The 16,400-nt window shown below is 42.2% G+C and overlaps 2 protein-coding genes across 2 annotated transcripts in view; both read left to right on the forward strand.

The window, feature by feature from the left end:
* Nucleotides 1–4,763: 4,763 nt before the first annotated feature.
* Nucleotides 4,764–16,400, forward strand: part of LOC139932949 (uncharacterized) — a 35,257-nt gene continuing 23,620 nt past the window's right edge. Inside the window, exons 1-5 of the mRNA XM_078281934.1 lie at nucleotides 4,764–4,776; nucleotides 5,495–5,597; nucleotides 5,710–5,823; nucleotides 5,921–6,031; nucleotides 6,129–6,242. Coding sequence (XP_078138060.1) covers nucleotides 5,509–5,597; nucleotides 5,710–5,823; nucleotides 5,921–6,031; nucleotides 6,129–6,242 — 428 coding nt within the window. The 5' untranslated portion in view covers nucleotides 4,764–4,776; nucleotides 5,495–5,508. The remainder of the gene's footprint in view (nucleotides 4,777–5,494; nucleotides 5,598–5,709; nucleotides 5,824–5,920; nucleotides 6,032–6,128; nucleotides 6,243–16,400) is intronic.
* LOC144538126 (neoverrucotoxin subunit beta-like) lies at nucleotides 13,457–16,364 on the forward strand. Its single transcript, XM_078282181.1, has 4 exons — nucleotides 13,457–14,170; nucleotides 14,446–14,619; nucleotides 14,760–14,806; nucleotides 15,326–16,364. Exons 1-4 carry the CDS (start codon nucleotides 13,944–13,946, stop codon nucleotides 15,874–15,876), a joined length of 999 nt encoding a protein of 332 aa, XP_078138307.1. The 5' UTR covers nucleotides 13,457–13,943; the 3' UTR covers nucleotides 15,877–16,364.

Consider the following 16,400-nt stretch of genomic DNA (forward strand, 5'->3'; position numbering starts at 1 on the left):
CGTGATGGTAGGGTTCCCCTTGTAATCCAATATTGTTCTTAATCCCTGCCACATGCGTCTTGTGTCTTTTGGAATTGAGCTTCCACTTGCTGCCACGCCTCCTTCACTGCTCTCCATAGGTTGTAGGAAGCTGTTTTGTAGTTGTCCATGTTTCCAGTCACAAGCCGTGAGTTGTATGTAATGGTGCACGAGCTCAGTGCATCAGGGATGGTTTTGTCCAGTGTCCACCCATTTCTGATTCGGGAAGGTCTTGATTCTGATTCAACTATTTACATGGTGTAGTTGCAGTTTCTTCTGTACGTTCTAAGCTGCTTTTAACTGCTTTTGAACCCCCCAAAAACACTATAGTTGATGTGTGACTACAAAGACAAAATTTACTCCATGAACTTAGTTTTACTATTTATTTAATTATGCAAATGCAAATCCAATGAAGCACTGCAAAACTAGCATGATGACGTTTCTCAGCTATAATTATGAACCAATGAGTGAGAAGCATTTATTTAAGGCAATTAAGATTATGCATGAATTTTGTGAATATAGGTTACACCGACTGAATACAAGTTATAAAATAATAGTAATACAGAATTGTCTACATCTCTATAACGAATTATATAAAGTCTAGACTTTAGTTTCTGTATAAATGGCTCTTACAGATGGAAAGTTCATTTACACAGCAGCATGTGATGTCCATTAATTCAAATTATATTGTGAATGAAGAGGATGGCTGACACAATGTGTCATCATGAAAGTGTTAAGAAATTAATTGTCAAACTGCTGCTGTATTGAGTCTTGTTCTCTCATCAGATGCCTGTGAACTCATTCTGGACCCAAACACAGCACACAGAAAGCTCTTCCTGTCTGAAGACAACAGAAAGGTGACACTGGTGAGAGAGAAGCAGCCATATCCTGATCACCCAGAGAGATTTGACTTCTGGGAACAGCTGCTGTGTAGAAAGGGTCTGACTGGTCGCTGTTACTGGGAGGTCGAGTGGGATGGAGCGGTTTGTATAGGAGTGACTTACAGAGGAATCAGAAGGAGAGGAGACAGTGTTGACTGCAGCCTTGGATTCAATAACAAGTCCTGGAGTCTGTACTGCCTTGGTAATACTAACTCTGCCTGTCACAATAACAGACAAACAGCCATACATTCCCCTCTCTCCTCCTCCAACAGAGTAGGAGTGTATCTGGACTGGCCTGCTGGCTCTCTGTCCTTCTACAGAGTTTCCTCTGACACACTGATCCACATCCACACCTTCCACTCCACATTCACTGAACCACTCTACCCTGCGTTCAGGTTTAGGTTTCGGTTTGGCTTTGGGTTTGAGTTTGGTTTTGGTTCCTCAGTGTCTCTGTGTCAGATAGAGGAGGGAGAGTCTCCTGCTGTGTAGAGAAACAAAAGGCAGCAGTTGACATGATAGTTCACTCTGGACAGGATCACACACACACACACACACACACACACACACTGTGGTAAGTCACTCTGGAGAGCAACCCCCCCCCCCCCCATGGGACAATGGGACCACAACCCAACTTCTCACTCAAATTATGAAGTCAATACATTTTTAATAATGTACTGATTTCATAAAAAAATTAATTCAACAAGAGGTTTTGGCCTCAGTAGCTAATTTCACTTCTTCTAATGTGTGTTCTTATGGTGATTTTCAAAATAATTGTTTCATTAACGGGATATAACGGTTATAAAACGGGATTGTTTTCCTGGTGATTGACAGGTCGCCTGTCCAGTGATTGACAGGTCGTTGATTACGGACCAATAGCAGGTGGAGCTGTGGCTCTGTGTCGACCCTCAGACTCGCTTTGGCTGCTCCGGCTCCAAAGAATGTCAACATGCCGGCGATCGTAAACCCGATCTTTTGGCTTCAAAACGGCCCTCAAAACAGTTTGAGACCCGCTGGGTGAGGATTCCCCTCAGAGGTTTGTTGGTCAGGCTGCAGTACAGCAGAGCGGCCACTAGAGGTCAGAGTCTGACTGAACATGGGACTGCTGGGAAACATTCCCACCTTGGAAAACAAGACAATTATTATGATGCTGTAGCGGCAGACTCCTAAAGATTTCCACATGCCGCACGGTCATAGACGCCAAACATGTTCTCAACGTGTTTTCTTGAGCTGGTTACTTAGGTTACTTAATTTACTCACAGTCTGTTAATGCTGGTTGTTGATCGTAATGACGATGATGATAATGATGAAAATGATGAATGGAGTAGCAGGTGAAGTTGTGATGTAACGAAAAAGAACCTTCCACAAAGTTTAAATAAAAAAATGAAATAGGTCTTTTCAGTATGATAATGAGTAAATCAAATAACAGGAAAAGTAATCAAAATAACAAGACAGGTTCCATAATTTCACGGTTGAAAACCTCTACGCTCTCGGCGTCTTCCACCTGGATCAATTTAATGGTAAAAGCCCCGTGATTTCTCCCTTCCTATATTTCCTTTTTGTGTCTGGTGAAAACAGGGATTTAGCCACCAGGTGGTGCTATTCTTCTAAACTATTCACAAAAAGGTAAAGCAAAGAAATGGCTCTAAAGATTATTACTAGGGCTCAGAGACGTGCAGAGAGTTCTTCAGGGGCAGGTGCTCAAATGAAAACAGGGGCATCTACAGTGTCCAACAGTCTGTGGAAGAATCTCTGTGTTTTAGGAGTGCAGCAATGCGGCGTTGTTGAACGTCCACATGTGAGAAGGACAGAGAAAGGGGCAATGCACTCTGCACCCTGCAAACAATTCATTTGTGTTTTGCAGTTGCTCAAATACTTTCGCTCGTATCGCTACAATTTATTAACTATTTGGAAAATGCCTAAAATAAAATAATACATTTAGATCGGAAGGGGGATTTTGTTCAATTAAGGGAAAAGGGGCAGGTGCCCAAGCACCCATAGCTCCCCCCCCCCCCCCCGCACGTGCCTGCGGCTTCAAGCCTGTACGGCTGAAACTATATTGTTTTTGTAAGTATTGATCACGCACCATAGCGCCACCATCAGGCTAACCTTGCCAACAGCAACCATAAAGAAAAAATCTGACAAAGTTGACTCAGTCTTTCCAAATTTTACACCCAGCATGACTGAGCTGCCTGTCACACCCACATTCCAGACAACAAACTGACTTTAGGCCATGGCGGCGATTGTAAACCCGATCTTTTGGCTTCAAAACGGCCCTTCAGAAAACTATGGGTGACATCACACTCACTACGTCCATCTTGTTTTACAGATTTGTCCCTTTCCGTTCTCTTATCCTGAGTCCGTTCCACTATCAGCGCCACATTAAATATCAGCACAAACTGTCGGCTGTCAGCACAGTTATTGTTGGCTTGCTTGTAGCGATCTCTTACCGGCTCACTGGAGAGGTTCAGTGCGGTTCAGCTCTCACCTGCTACACTGTAGAAGAGCCTGACCTGCTTCTTATGCTGTGAGGAACTGACTGACAGGTTGGCAGCAGTCTGCAGTCAGTTGCACATGGAGGTTCTGCCCCTCCCATACTTGGACCAGTCTCCTCATGTGCTGGTGCTGTCCACGGTGCTGGAAGTCCAGTCCAGTCCAGAGTCAGCTGTGTATCTCCCTGCTGCTGAAGCTCCACAAAACACACACACACACACACACACACACACACACACACACACACACACACACACACTTAACGACAGAATATTATGCTTGGATTTATATATAAGTTTACTATTCATTTCACTGTGAACAATCATGATCCATCAGTCTGTAAATAGAGTGTATTCTGTGTGTTGGGTAACTGAACTGGTTTTTAACATCACACATGTACAGGAACATGGACATTTTATTTGGAAAATTTAACCAGAAAGAATTAAGTTGTTGTTGTTCATCTGAGAATCTGTTTTTGATGATTGACAGGTTTAAATATCTTCACCTTGGACTTTTGTTTTATTTGTATTTAATGAATCTCTCCACTCCAAGATAAACATCTATTTGTTTTCTACAATTGTTTCTCAGAAATAAAGTTAAATGAACATTGTTTGATCTTCTTTTTTTTTTCTTCTTCTTCATAGTTTTTTGTAATTTGTTGACTGTAATTTGTAACTGTGTTTCCTTAAAATAAACAAATAAACAAATATACTTTATATGAGTAGCAGTTGCGATAAGTAGTTGTTCTTCAGTAGGTCTTTTCAGAGAGATGATCTATGTAGATGTCAGATCCCCCCCCTTCTCTCTCTCTCACACACACACACACACACACACACACCCTTTTATAGTAGTGTCATTCACTGCTTGCCATTTAAGCTGATGGAAGTCAGTGTAAGCAGAATTTATTCACACTTGCTTCACTTAGTTTACTGGAGAGAACACCAGACAGTGACTTTCCTTGGAAGTTTCTATATGAAAAATATCTGATGTGGTCAATGTGCTCCATCTAGTGGACAGATAGTAGAGCTACAGCACCCATCCGGAATTTCTCTGCCACGGACTTGGTTTATGGCAACAGGGGTATAATTGCCCCAAACTGTAGCAAACAGGAGGTTTAAAAGGAAACAGTAGTGCGTTGAACGCAATGAGGTTTAATGAGCAAACGTGTTCAACTGGAAAACGTTTTGCACTTTGAACGTGCCTCTGGTTAGACTGGTTAGACTGGTTTGACGTCATACTGATGTTTCCGGATTTTGATACTGAAGTTATGAGGAAGTGACCGCTCAAATGTTCACATACACCCAGGAGGAGACGAAGAAAAAGCAGTCAGTGTTTCTTCTACAGATTAAGATAAATCTCTGATTTGATCTGGATGCAAAATCACCAGGTAATCCGGTGTTTCCCACAGGAGGGGGGGGGGGGATACGTCAGTCCTTTACGGTTACTCTATCAGTGTGCATGTTGTTGTCTGCGTGTTGAGCAGTTTTATAAATCTCCGTTTTAAAAGTGTCAAGTTACTGTTTTTCTTTTTTACAAATACATTTTGCTAGAAACTCGCATTTGTTAAACGGTGGAGTTTTAAGTTTCACTTCCGTTTTCACAGCGGAGGACTGTCGGACTGAGTGTTGCTGTCTGTGCATCGCAAAATAAAGGACATGACGTGATGTACATTAGGCGCAGCGTTAGATATCGATTTAGATCGATTTCTATTGATTCACCAACGTTTTATTGTAATCCCAATTTATTTCATGGGTTAAATATGCAGAAAGTCTCAGAACTAGTCTGACAGCTTGGATAAGCTTGACTGAAGTGCATTTCTTCCCTTGTTGATTCACCAAGTGAGCAAAACACTTGGCCAATACTAAAGTACACTTCCTTTCACTCAACTCCCTTTTGCTCAGTCCATGTCTCAATTGTCCCAGAGGCTTAAAAATCCTTTCTAGATGAAGCTGGTCAGTGTATTTGATGTAAAGGGCAGCTGGTCTGAGTATTACTACACTCTGTATATGTGACATGGGGCTGACAGGAAGAATCAGCCCTTGAAATAATATATCCTGTGATGGAAACCTTGTTGTTATGAATCAGCCCAGTGTGTTTGTGTAAAGGTGTTCGCTCTACTATGAGTCTGTCTGAGGAGAGAGAGGAGGGGCTCCCTCCCTCTAAAACCACTCTGTCTGGGGAACATGACAGCCGGACCAAAGCTAAGAGGTAAGATGAGGATCTCTAAATGTCCATGACTGTTCTCCATCTCAGAGCTCAGCAGTGAAATCATTACAGCATCATTATTCAGAGTAAAAGCTCTGTCTCTGTTGTGTTGAAGCCCAGTCCAGCAGGAGAGACCAGACTCCCCTGAACCCAGCTGTGTGTCCATGAAGAGCGACCAGTCTATGTTGGACCCTATAAAGTTTAAAGATAAACATCCTTCTGAAAATAAGTAAGTCATTATAATGTTAGAATTACTGAGAAAGTAAAATTGTCTTCTTCATAAGGACACAGATTCCTTCACTGTGTTCATAATCTGTTTCTTTCAGGATCCAGCAGGAGAGACCAGACTCCCCTGAACCCAGCTGTGTGTCCATGAAGAGTGACCAGTCTATGTTGGACCCTGTAAAATTTAAAGATGAAAATGATTCTGAAATTAAGTAAGTCATTATCATGTTAGCATTACTAAGAAAGTAAAATTGTCTTCTTCATAAGGACACAGATACCTTCACTGTCTTCATAATCTGTTTCTTTCAGGATCCAGCAGGAGAGACCAGACTCCCCTGAACCCAGCTGTGTGTCCATGAAGAGTGACTGGTCTATGGAGCCACCTATTGCCTTCAAAGATGGACACCACTATATTGATCCAAGGTAATTATTTGAAACTGATGATAAAAACAGATGGGTTTGCTCTCCAGATTCAGTCATCAGCTATAGAATTGGTTCAGCCCTTCATAGAGATTACTCTTTCAAAACATCATATCCAATAATGTGTTACAAGGATTCATCATGACGGAAAATAACACCTATAACCACCTGTGTGTTTGTGTGTGTATATGACCTACATCATATTTTCTCCACAGAGTCCACCAGGAGAGGTCAGAGGTTTCCAGTGGTCAGCCTGCCCAGGAGCAGCAAACAGACCTGGACTCCATATTTATGGTGTGTAAATGTACAACAACACCTTTTACTTCAGCTACAAACAAACTGAAAAACAACCATTCTGGTCATAATAGTCTCCATGCTGCACTCTTTAGATCAGTTGGCTTTTAGTGTGGAAGTTTAATTATTAAACTAATAATTATTATAATTATTTAATTAGTTTACTATTGTTTTTGTACTACTACTTTATTATTATTGTTCTGTCACATTGGCTCAATTTCCCGTGAGATGGTAAATCCTAGAGCCATGAAACTTTGCACCATGGTCTAGTATGGCTTCAGTTAGGCCCACAAGAAATATGACCCCGATCGGCCACTTGGGGGCGCTATAATTAAAGGTCAAAAATAAAAAGTTTAAAGTGCTGTATCTCCCACACCGTTGGTCCAATTTACACGAAACTTGGCACACAGCTGACCGTACTCTACAACTTTGCCATAAGGACCCAAGGTCCGCCTGGAACATTTTTGAGATATTTAGAATTTTTTTAAAAACATTTTTTTCCTCTTCTCCTACACCATTTGACCAATTACCACCAAAATTGGGCAGTACCATCTGTGGACCAAGCTCTTTAAATTTTGTTTATAGACTGTTGTATTCTACTTTAGTTTTGAAGATATCAGCTGTTAAAGTTGTGAAGGAGGCGTGGCCTATAAGCTAAATTGTGATAGTTTTCTGGCCACAAAGGCCAGAAAACTGTATCTGCTAATCCAATTGGTGAAATTGCACAAAATTCGGTACACATGCTCTAGGACCATGTCCTAGTCAAAATCTGAAGTTTGGTCATCATTAGTCAAAGTGGGCGTGGCCTATGACATTTTGTCTTATAACTTAAACAGAATTTCACCAATCGCTATGAAACTCGGTAATCGTTTTCGAACCCTTATGTGGAACATGCAGACCAATTTCCATGCATATCCGACCAGATTTTGCCCAACAGCAGCACTTTGAGTGTTCAGCTAAACACAGTAAAGCCAATACCAAGTTGGATATTCACACATTGTTACTTGCTATTACATTCTTCAGTATCAGAACTTGATAGCCTCGGGCCTGACAGCTCAACAGCCTGATCTGGCAAAACAGACAGTAATCTTACACAAAGTTCCACGTCTCAGCTCGGGCTGCTCTACTGGCATGAACCCGCCATTGCCGCTAGCGGCTATATTTCATATATTATTCTGTTCCAGCTGCTTGAGGAGAACATCGTCACCTTTATGAAGAACGAGCTGAAAAAGTTCCAGAGGGTTCTGAGTCCAGATTACCCAGAATGCTTAGAGAGGCAGATGGAGGATGAGGAGGTGGTGGATGGTGAGGAAGAAGAGCAGAGGAGGAGCAGCAGAGAGGCTTTTCTGAAGATCACACTGCACTTCCTGAGGAGAATGAAGCAGGAGGAGCTGGCTGACTCTCTGCAGAGCAGTAAGAGGCTTTTAACAGGTTTAACATGATGGAAAGGGGAGATGGAGGGAAAATGGAAATGTTTGCATTTCCAAACTCTGCTGTAAATACAAACATTTCTAAAACTACATCTCTTCAATTCCAGATTGGAAGGTAAATGAGCACAATCCCCATGGATGATCTGGTTAAATTATTGATTTGTTAATGTGGGTGTAAAATGCTGCACACAGTGATTTACATTAAAACAATACATCAAAAGTTGCTTTTCACATTTAGCTGCACACACAGTCAGGGACTGTTTTTCCACCCATCAGTGATGAGCTAAATAGATTCCATGGAGTTGTGAAATTAACATATTTAACAGGAAATATTTGCATCTCTCACATTTAATGTAACATCTATTGATTGATGTTATTTGTTGTTCATTCAGAAACTCTTGCTACTTGCTGCCAACATGAACTCAAATCCAATCTGAAGGAGAAGTTTCAGTGTTTGTTTGAGGGGATTGCTAAAGCAGGAAACCCAACACTCCTGAATCAGATCTACACAGAGCTTTACATCACAGAGGGAGAGAGTGGAGAGGTCAATGATGAACATGAGGTCAGACAGATTGAAACAGCATCCAGGAAACCAGTGAGACCAGAAACAACAATCAAATGTGACGACATCTTTAAACCCTTACCTGGAAGAGATCGACCAACCAGAACATTGATGACAAAGGGAGTGGCTGGCATTGGGAAAACAGTCTTAACACAGAAGTTCACTCTGGACTGGGCTGAAGACAAAGCCAACCAGGATATACAGTTCACATTTCCTTTCACTTTCCGAGAGCTGAATCTGCTGAAAGGGAAAAAGTACAGCTTGGTGAAACTTCTTCATCACTTCTTTATTGAGACCAAAGAAGCAGGAATCTGCAGGTTTGACAAGTTCCAGGTTGTGTTCATCTTTGACGGTCTGGATGAGTGTCGACTTCCTCTAGACTTCCAGAACAACGAGATCCTGACTGATGTTACAGAGTCGACCTCAGTGGATGTGCTGCTGACAAACCTCATCAAGGGGAAACTGCTTCCCTCTGCTCGCCTCTGGATAACCACACGACCTGCAGCAGCCAATCAGATCCCTCCTGAGTGTGTTGACATGGTAACAGAGGTGAGAGGCTTCACTGACCCACAGAAGGAGGAGTACTTCAGGAAGAGATTCAGAGATGAGGAGCAGGCCAGCAGAATCATCTCCCACATCAAGACGTCACAAAGCCTCCACATCATGTGCCACATCCCAGTCTTCTGCTGGATCACTGCTACAGTTCTGGACCATGTGTTGAAAACCAGTGAGAGAGGAGACCTGCCCAAGACCCTGACTGAGATGTACATCCACTTCCTGGTGGTTCAGTCCATCCAGGGGAATGTCAAGTATCATGGGAGAGCTGAGACAGATCCACTCTGGACTACAGAGAACAGGAAGATGATCCTATCTCTGGGAAAACTGGCTTTTGAGCAGCTGGAGAAAGGCAACCTGATCTTCTATGAAGCCGACCTGACAGAGTGTGGCATTGATATCAGAGCAGCCTCAGTGTACTCAGGAGTGTTCACACAGATCTTTAAAGAGGAGCATGGGCTGAACCAGGACAAGGTCTTCTGCTTTGTCCATCTGACCATTCAGGAGTTTCTGGCTGCTGTTTATGTCTCTCTGTCATTCATCAACAATGGTGTCAATCTACTGTCAGAACCACAATCAACATCCAGGCAGTCTACACCATCAAGCGACAAATCTAAACTAACGCACCTCTACCAGAGTACTGTGGACAAGGCCTTACAGAGTCCAAATGGACACCTGGACTTGTTCCTCCGCTTCCTCCTGGGCCTTTCACTGGAGACCAATCAGACTCTCCTACAAGACCTGCAGAAACAGAAAGGAAGTAGGTCAGAGACCAATCAGGAAACAGTCCAGTACATCAAGAAGAAGATCAGGGAGAATCCGTCTCCAGAGAGAAGCATCAATCTGTTCCACTGTCTGAATGAGCTGAATGACCGTTCTCTAGTGGAGGAGATCCAACAGTACCTGAGATATGGAAGTCTCTCCAGTGTCACACTCTCCCCTGCTCAGTGGTCAGCTCTGGTCTTCATCTTACTGTCATCAGAAGAAGAGCTGGACGTGTTTGACCTGAAGAAATACTCTGCTTCAGAGGAGGGTCTTCTGAGGCTGCTGCCAGTGGTCAAAGCCTCCAATAAATCTTTGTAGGTTCATAGATAACTGTATATTAAATATAACATTATCTTTTCTACACAAGAGAAAAAATATGTGTTTTCAAAGTTCTTGTTTATCTTCATCACTAATTCTTCTTCAGGCTGAATGACTGTCAGCTGTCAGAGAGAAGCTGTGAAGCTCTGGCCTCAGTTCTCAGCTCCCAGTCCTCTAGTCTGAGAGAGCTGGACCTGAGTAACAACAACCTGCAGGATTCAGGAGTGAAGCTGCTCTCTGCTGGACTGGAGAGTCCACACTGTAGACTGGAAACTCTCAAGTAAGATCCATTTCCTTTTTTTTTTTTTTTTTTTTTAAATTGATTTGACACATTTCTCCAAACTAAGGTCCATGCTCTCAAAACAGTCTCTCTCAGGTCAGTATTCCTGAATCTGAAATGTGCAAGTTATATATCAGCATTTCAGAGACATTATACATTTTTTATTTTCAATTTTACTGAAAAGAAAATCTTGGAATTTTTGCAAAATGTGTTTTAGTCTGATACAGCTTCATATACACAGCCAGGCCAAGGTCATCCACATTTTGATATAATTTCATTTAGATTACTGCACCTCTCTTTATTCCTGTCTCCATCATAATTCACTGTCACGTCTCCAGCTTGTTCAGAATCGAGCAGCTAGGATTTTAACTAGTGCTAAGAAGAGAACACACAGCATATATCCTCAACATTAGCATCTCACCGCTGGTTACCAGTTGGAGCCGGACAGCAAGCTGAGATCTTTGGCTCCTTCTGACTGTCCCTCAGTCTAGAATCAACTCATGTTTGTTGGTCTTTTCCTTTTTGTTTTAGTTTTTACCTTTTTCACTGTCGTGGGGTAATTCATCTCATTTTTTTCAGCGCATCTTCTAATGGTTGCTGCCTCAATGCAGACTTTTTGTGAGCTAGCCTACCTGTATATTGGCAGGCAACTCCTTACAGGTATCAGTCAGTCCTCTCTGTCCTATCTGCAGCTGGTTCAAAATGCTGCTGCAAGGCTTCTTACTGGCACCACACATACCCCCTTTCCACCAACTGGAACCTAGTGCTGGGCTGGTGCTGGTGCCGGTTCGCAGTTGGTTCAACTTGCGAACCTTCTAAGAACCGGTTTACTTTTCCACGGGCTAGAGCTGGCTAGAGAGCCACGTCATTACGTCGCTGTATACGTCTGTATACGTCTCCGCTTTCCCAGCAACACTAGCGCCAACTTCAAGCACAACAACCAAAATGGTTGGACCACAATGCAAGGAGACAGTTTGTCTCCTCCACGGACCACTGCTGCTTAGATTTCACGTCCATGTCCATGTCCATGAAGCTCTGGTTTTTTAACAATGGCGGTCTTCTTGGTCTTGTTGGTTTTGGTTGGTCACGAGAATCCCGCCCCCAGCCCCTGACGTAAGTGGTTCTTTATTCTAGACCAGCAAAGTGTTGGTGCCACTCTGGAACCAGTTTTCCTGGCCGAGAGCTGGTTCTTTGGCTGTCGAAACGCGAAGAACTGGTTCGAGATTAGGCACCAGCTCCGAACCGGCCCTCGAACTGCCTTGGTCGAAAAGGGGTAAAAGAGAGAACATATTTCCCTGTCCTGGCCTCTCTTCACTGGCTTCCAGTACGACAACGAATTGAGTTTAAGGTTTTACTGTGTGTTTTCAAGGCCCTGAATGGGTTAGCCCCCTCATATCTCTGATCTCCTGCACCCCCAAGTGTCCTGCAGGTCTCTCAGGTCATCTGGCCAAAAGCTACTGGCTATTCCTCCGGTCCAGGCTAAAGTGTAAAGGTGATCGTGTTTTTGCAATTGCAGCCCCAAGACTCTGGAACAGCCTCCCCTATAGCATCAGAGGCGCCCCCACTGTTGACACTTTTAAATCTCCATTCAAAACCCATCTCTACTCTTTAGTCTTTGATTCTATATGAAACTTGTTTTAGGTGTTTTGATTATGTATCTATTTTCTTGATTATTTTATTTCATTTTGTTTGTGTCCCTGTGCCATGTTGGTGTTTGTTCTGCTGGTTCTGTTGCTTGATCTGCTCTGTCAAGATTTTTGTAGCACCTTGGTCAACAAGCAATGTTTTTAAGTGTGCTATATAACTAAATTGAATTTGAGCTTGAACTTGTTGTACTCCTTTAAATGTTTCTTCAAGTGTCCAATTAAATCAGTAGTATTGTAATTAGCGCTCCTGCTGTCACCCCTCCAAACACTTGCATTGCAAACAGTACACTTAGCTTTTTGCCTGCTTTTGCTCCCCAGTTGAAAGTAATTCCCGACTGTGCAGACATGACTGCAGACCAGCTGCTTTCTAACAGAATGCTGCAATGCCATAAGTGGTTGACGACGCTTGTTTACGGCAAATACTTTTTATGTACATTTGCATAAATAAATGATGGGGAAATTAAATAAATACATTTACTCCGATGATTTGACTACGATCAGCGCAGTCGATATGGGGTCTTTCAATTGATGCATCGACTCGTCGATTTTTCCACGACATTCCCAGTATCATTCTTTATAACAGTTAGTAAAAAAAACACTTAAATTGACTTGCTTTTGTGGCCAAAGCCAATGGAGAGAGGATAAGATAGGTGTGATATGTTCTCTTTTTCTGGACCTCATGAGGAGTCTGGCTGCAGTGTTTTGGACAAGCTGTAATTGGTGGAAAATTGGAAGATTTTGCTGGGTCAAGCAGGAGAGTTACAGTAGTCCAAGCGCGATGAAATGAAGGCATGGATAACAATTTCCAGGTTCAAAATGGGAGAGTTTCCTAAACTGCAGGAAACATGACTGAACGACTGCCTTTACTTGGTTCTCAAAGATAAGATTGTCGTCAAACACAATACCAAGATTTTTACTGTATTGGGTCTGTATTTCAGGATAATGAGGCAAGATGTGTAGAAATTTGGTGACAAGAGTCCAGTTGTAGAAAACTTTGTGACATCCAGTTTTGAATTTCGAGGCAGTCATGGAGAGTGTTAACCTGCTGCATATCACCTGCATCGAAAGACAAGTACAGTTGACTGTCATCGGCAAAAGTGCTTGTGCTTGTGAATGACATACCTAGAGGTAGCATGCAGATAGAAAACAGGAGTGGTCCCAGGACAGACCCCTGAGGGACCCCACAATTCATCATTGCACATGAAGATCTTGAAGCCCCAATGGCTACACTAAAAGACCTGTCATGTAAATAGCAATAAAACCATTTTAAAGCAGTACCAGAGATGCTGACCCAATTTTTAAGATGATCCAGTAAAATAGTTTTGTCGACTGTGTCAAAAGCCGGGTTAAGATCTAAAACAAATAAAACAGAAGATTTCCCAGCATCACCAGCTAAAAGCAAATCATTCAACACTTTGAGTAGAGCAGTCTCGGTATGATGTGCTCTAAAACCAGACTGTCTCAAACAGACCATTCTTGCATAGAAATGCAACCAGATGCTCTTCTACAATCTTTTCCAGAACATTAGAAAAACCGGGTAATTTAGAAATAGGTCTGTAGTTGTTCAATGAGTTATGGCTTTCTGTATAGTATAACATATGCCCTTTGATGGATTATTTATCCAAATCACCTTACAGTACCATGTGTGCATATACAGGCTATATTGTTATCATGGGTGACTCCAGTGGGAATCAAACCAGCATCCCTGGCATTGTTAGTGCTACACTCAACTCAGTGAGCTACAGCACCATGCAAACGACACTGTAAACTCTGCTTTTAGATAAGGGGAACATAAATAAAGTTTATCATTAGTAATAGTAATATGAAAGCAGTGCCCAAAAAACACAGACAATCATGACATTAACATATAAGAGAATAACATTTCCATATCTTTTCATGTCCTTCAGGCTGAGTGTGTGTCAGCTGTCAGAGAGAAGCTGTGAAGCTCTGGCCTCAGTTCTCAGCTCCCAGTCCTCTAGTCTGAGAGAGCTGGACCTGAGTAACAACGACCTGCAGGATTCAGGAGTGAAGCTGCTCTCTGCTGGACTGGAGAGTCCACACTGTAGACTGGAAACTCTCAGGTCAGGATTCCTCAACATTTTCAACACATGACCAGTTAAATCCTGCTTTACATGCAGATTAATGTCAGTAAATAAACACTGAACCTGTGTAGGATTTTTCTGTTCATGGGATTCTCAAACCAGTTGTGATACCAACATTTAGCTCTACTTTCTAGGCCATGTGAACTGTTTTCGCTGATTAGATTTTTATTATTATACACCATTTCCTAGAATGTACTAATGAGAAAATCTCATTGTGTGTGTGTGTGTGTGTGTGTGTGTGTGTGTGTGTGCAGGCTGTCAGGCTGTCTGCTCACAGAGGAAGGCTGTGCTTCTCTGGCCTCAGCTCTGAGCTCCAACCCCTCCCATCTGAGAGAGCTGGACCTGAGCTACAATCATCCAGGAGCCTCAGGAGTGAAGCTGCTCTCTGCTGGACTGGAGGATCCACACTGGAGACTGGACTCTCTCAGGTCTGGAGAGGCTTGCTGCCAGGCAGAGGCAGTGTCTAATAGAGGGATTACATAACCATCCCTAACCACAGGGATAGTATTTACTGCACATTTTCATCATCAAAGAGAATCTGCTGGTCTGACTTTGTTTCTCCCCCCAGTGTGGACCATGGTGGAGTGCGATGGTTGAAACCAGGTCTGAGGAAGTGTAAGTGTGTATTTAGTTTGATTCATGAAAACAAAGCAGCACACATTCAGTTATTTAGATTGTGTAGTTGCAGTTTCCTCTGTATGTTGTAAACTGCTTTTAACTGTTGAACCCTCCAAAGAAACATATAGCTGATGCGTAACTACAAAGACATTCTTTACTCCATGATCTTAGTTTTACTGTTTATTTAATTATACAAGAATAAAATCCAACAAGGCACTGCAAAAGAAAAAAAAATAGTTCAACAGCTTCTTCTCTCCACTAAATTAAACAAGTACGATGACGAATACAGCTTACACCAACAAAATAAAATAGTTATACAGAATTGTCTAAAGTCTAAATCTATTTTAGTTTCTGTATAAATGGCTCTTACAGATGGAAACTTCATTTATAAAGCAGTATGTGACGTCCATTCATTCAAATCTGTTGGATCTGTTGGAAAACTGACAACATACAGGTACCAACAGGTCTGTTAGAAAAAAAAGTTGATGCTGTATTGAGTCTTGTTCTCTCCATCAGATGCCTGTGAACTCACACTGGACGCAAACACAGCAAACAGAAAGCTCTTCCTGTCTGAAGACAACAGAAAGGTGACAGAGGTGAGACAGCTGCAGCCATATCCTGATCACCGAGAGAGATTTGAAAACTGGGAACAGCTGCTGTGTAGAAATGGTCTGACTGGTCGCTGTTACTGGGAGGTAGAGTGGGAAGGAATGGTTTTTATAGGAGTGACTTACAGGGGAATCAGAAGGAGAGGAGTGGGTGATGACTGCAGGATTGGAGGGAATGAAAAGTCCTGGAGTCTGATCTGCTCTGGTAAAGGTTACTCTGCCTGGCACAATAACAGAACAACAGACATACCTTCCCTCTCCTCCTCTGTCTCTAACAGAGTAGCAGTGTATCTGGACTGGCCTGCTGGCTCTCTGTCCTTCTACAGAGTTTCCTCTGACACACTGATCCACATCCACACCTTCCACTCCACATTCACTGAACCACTCTATCCTGGGTTTGGGTTCGGTTTTGGGTTTGGATTAAGGTTTGACTCCTCAGTGTCTCTGTGTCAGATATAGGAGGGAGAGTCTCCTGCTGTGTAGAGAAACACTCACACTGCTGACCAAAGACAGCTGCTGAAATGATAGTTCAATCTGTACAGGATTACATGCGTGCACACACACACACACTTACACACACAGAATATTAGTAATGTTTGTATTTTCATATAAGTTTACAACTCATTTCACAGTAAACAAACATGATCCATCAGTCTGTAAATAGAGTGTATTCTGTGTTGGGTAACTGAACTGGTTTTAATATCACATGTACAGGAACATGGACATTTTATTTTGAAGATGAAATAAATGAGATATTTAACCAGAAAGAATCAAGTTATTGTTGTTCATCTGAGAATCTGTTTTTGATGATTGACAGGTTAAAATATCTTCCCTTTGGACTTTTGTTTCATTTGGTATTTAATTAATCTCTCCACTCCAAGATAAACATCTATCTTGTTTTCTACAATTGTTTCGCAGAAATAAAATTAACTAAACATTGTTTGACCTTCTTCTTTTCAAGCAAGCATAGTATTTGTTGACTT

This window comes from Centroberyx gerrardi, chromosome 24, assembly GCF_048128805.1.
Source record: "Centroberyx gerrardi isolate f3 chromosome 24, fCenGer3.hap1.cur.20231027, whole genome shotgun sequence".
Classification (NCBI taxonomy): Eukaryota; Metazoa; Chordata; class Actinopteri; order Beryciformes; family Berycidae; genus Centroberyx; species Centroberyx gerrardi.

Excerpts from the sequence above, each read along its gene's own strand:
- LOC144538126 (XM_078282181.1), top strand. The coding sequence starts at position 13,944 with ATGACATTAACATATAAGAGAATAACATTTCCATATCTTTTCATGTCC. Across the intron at positions 14,171-14,445 it reads TGTAGACTGGAAACTCTCAG|GCTGTCAGGCTGTCTGCTCA; the intron begins GTCAGGATTCCT and ends GTGTGTGTGCAG. Across the intron at positions 14,620-14,759 it reads TGGAGACTGGACTCTCTCAG|TGTGGACCATGGTGGAGTGC; the intron begins GTCTGGAGAGGC and ends TTCTCCCCCCAG.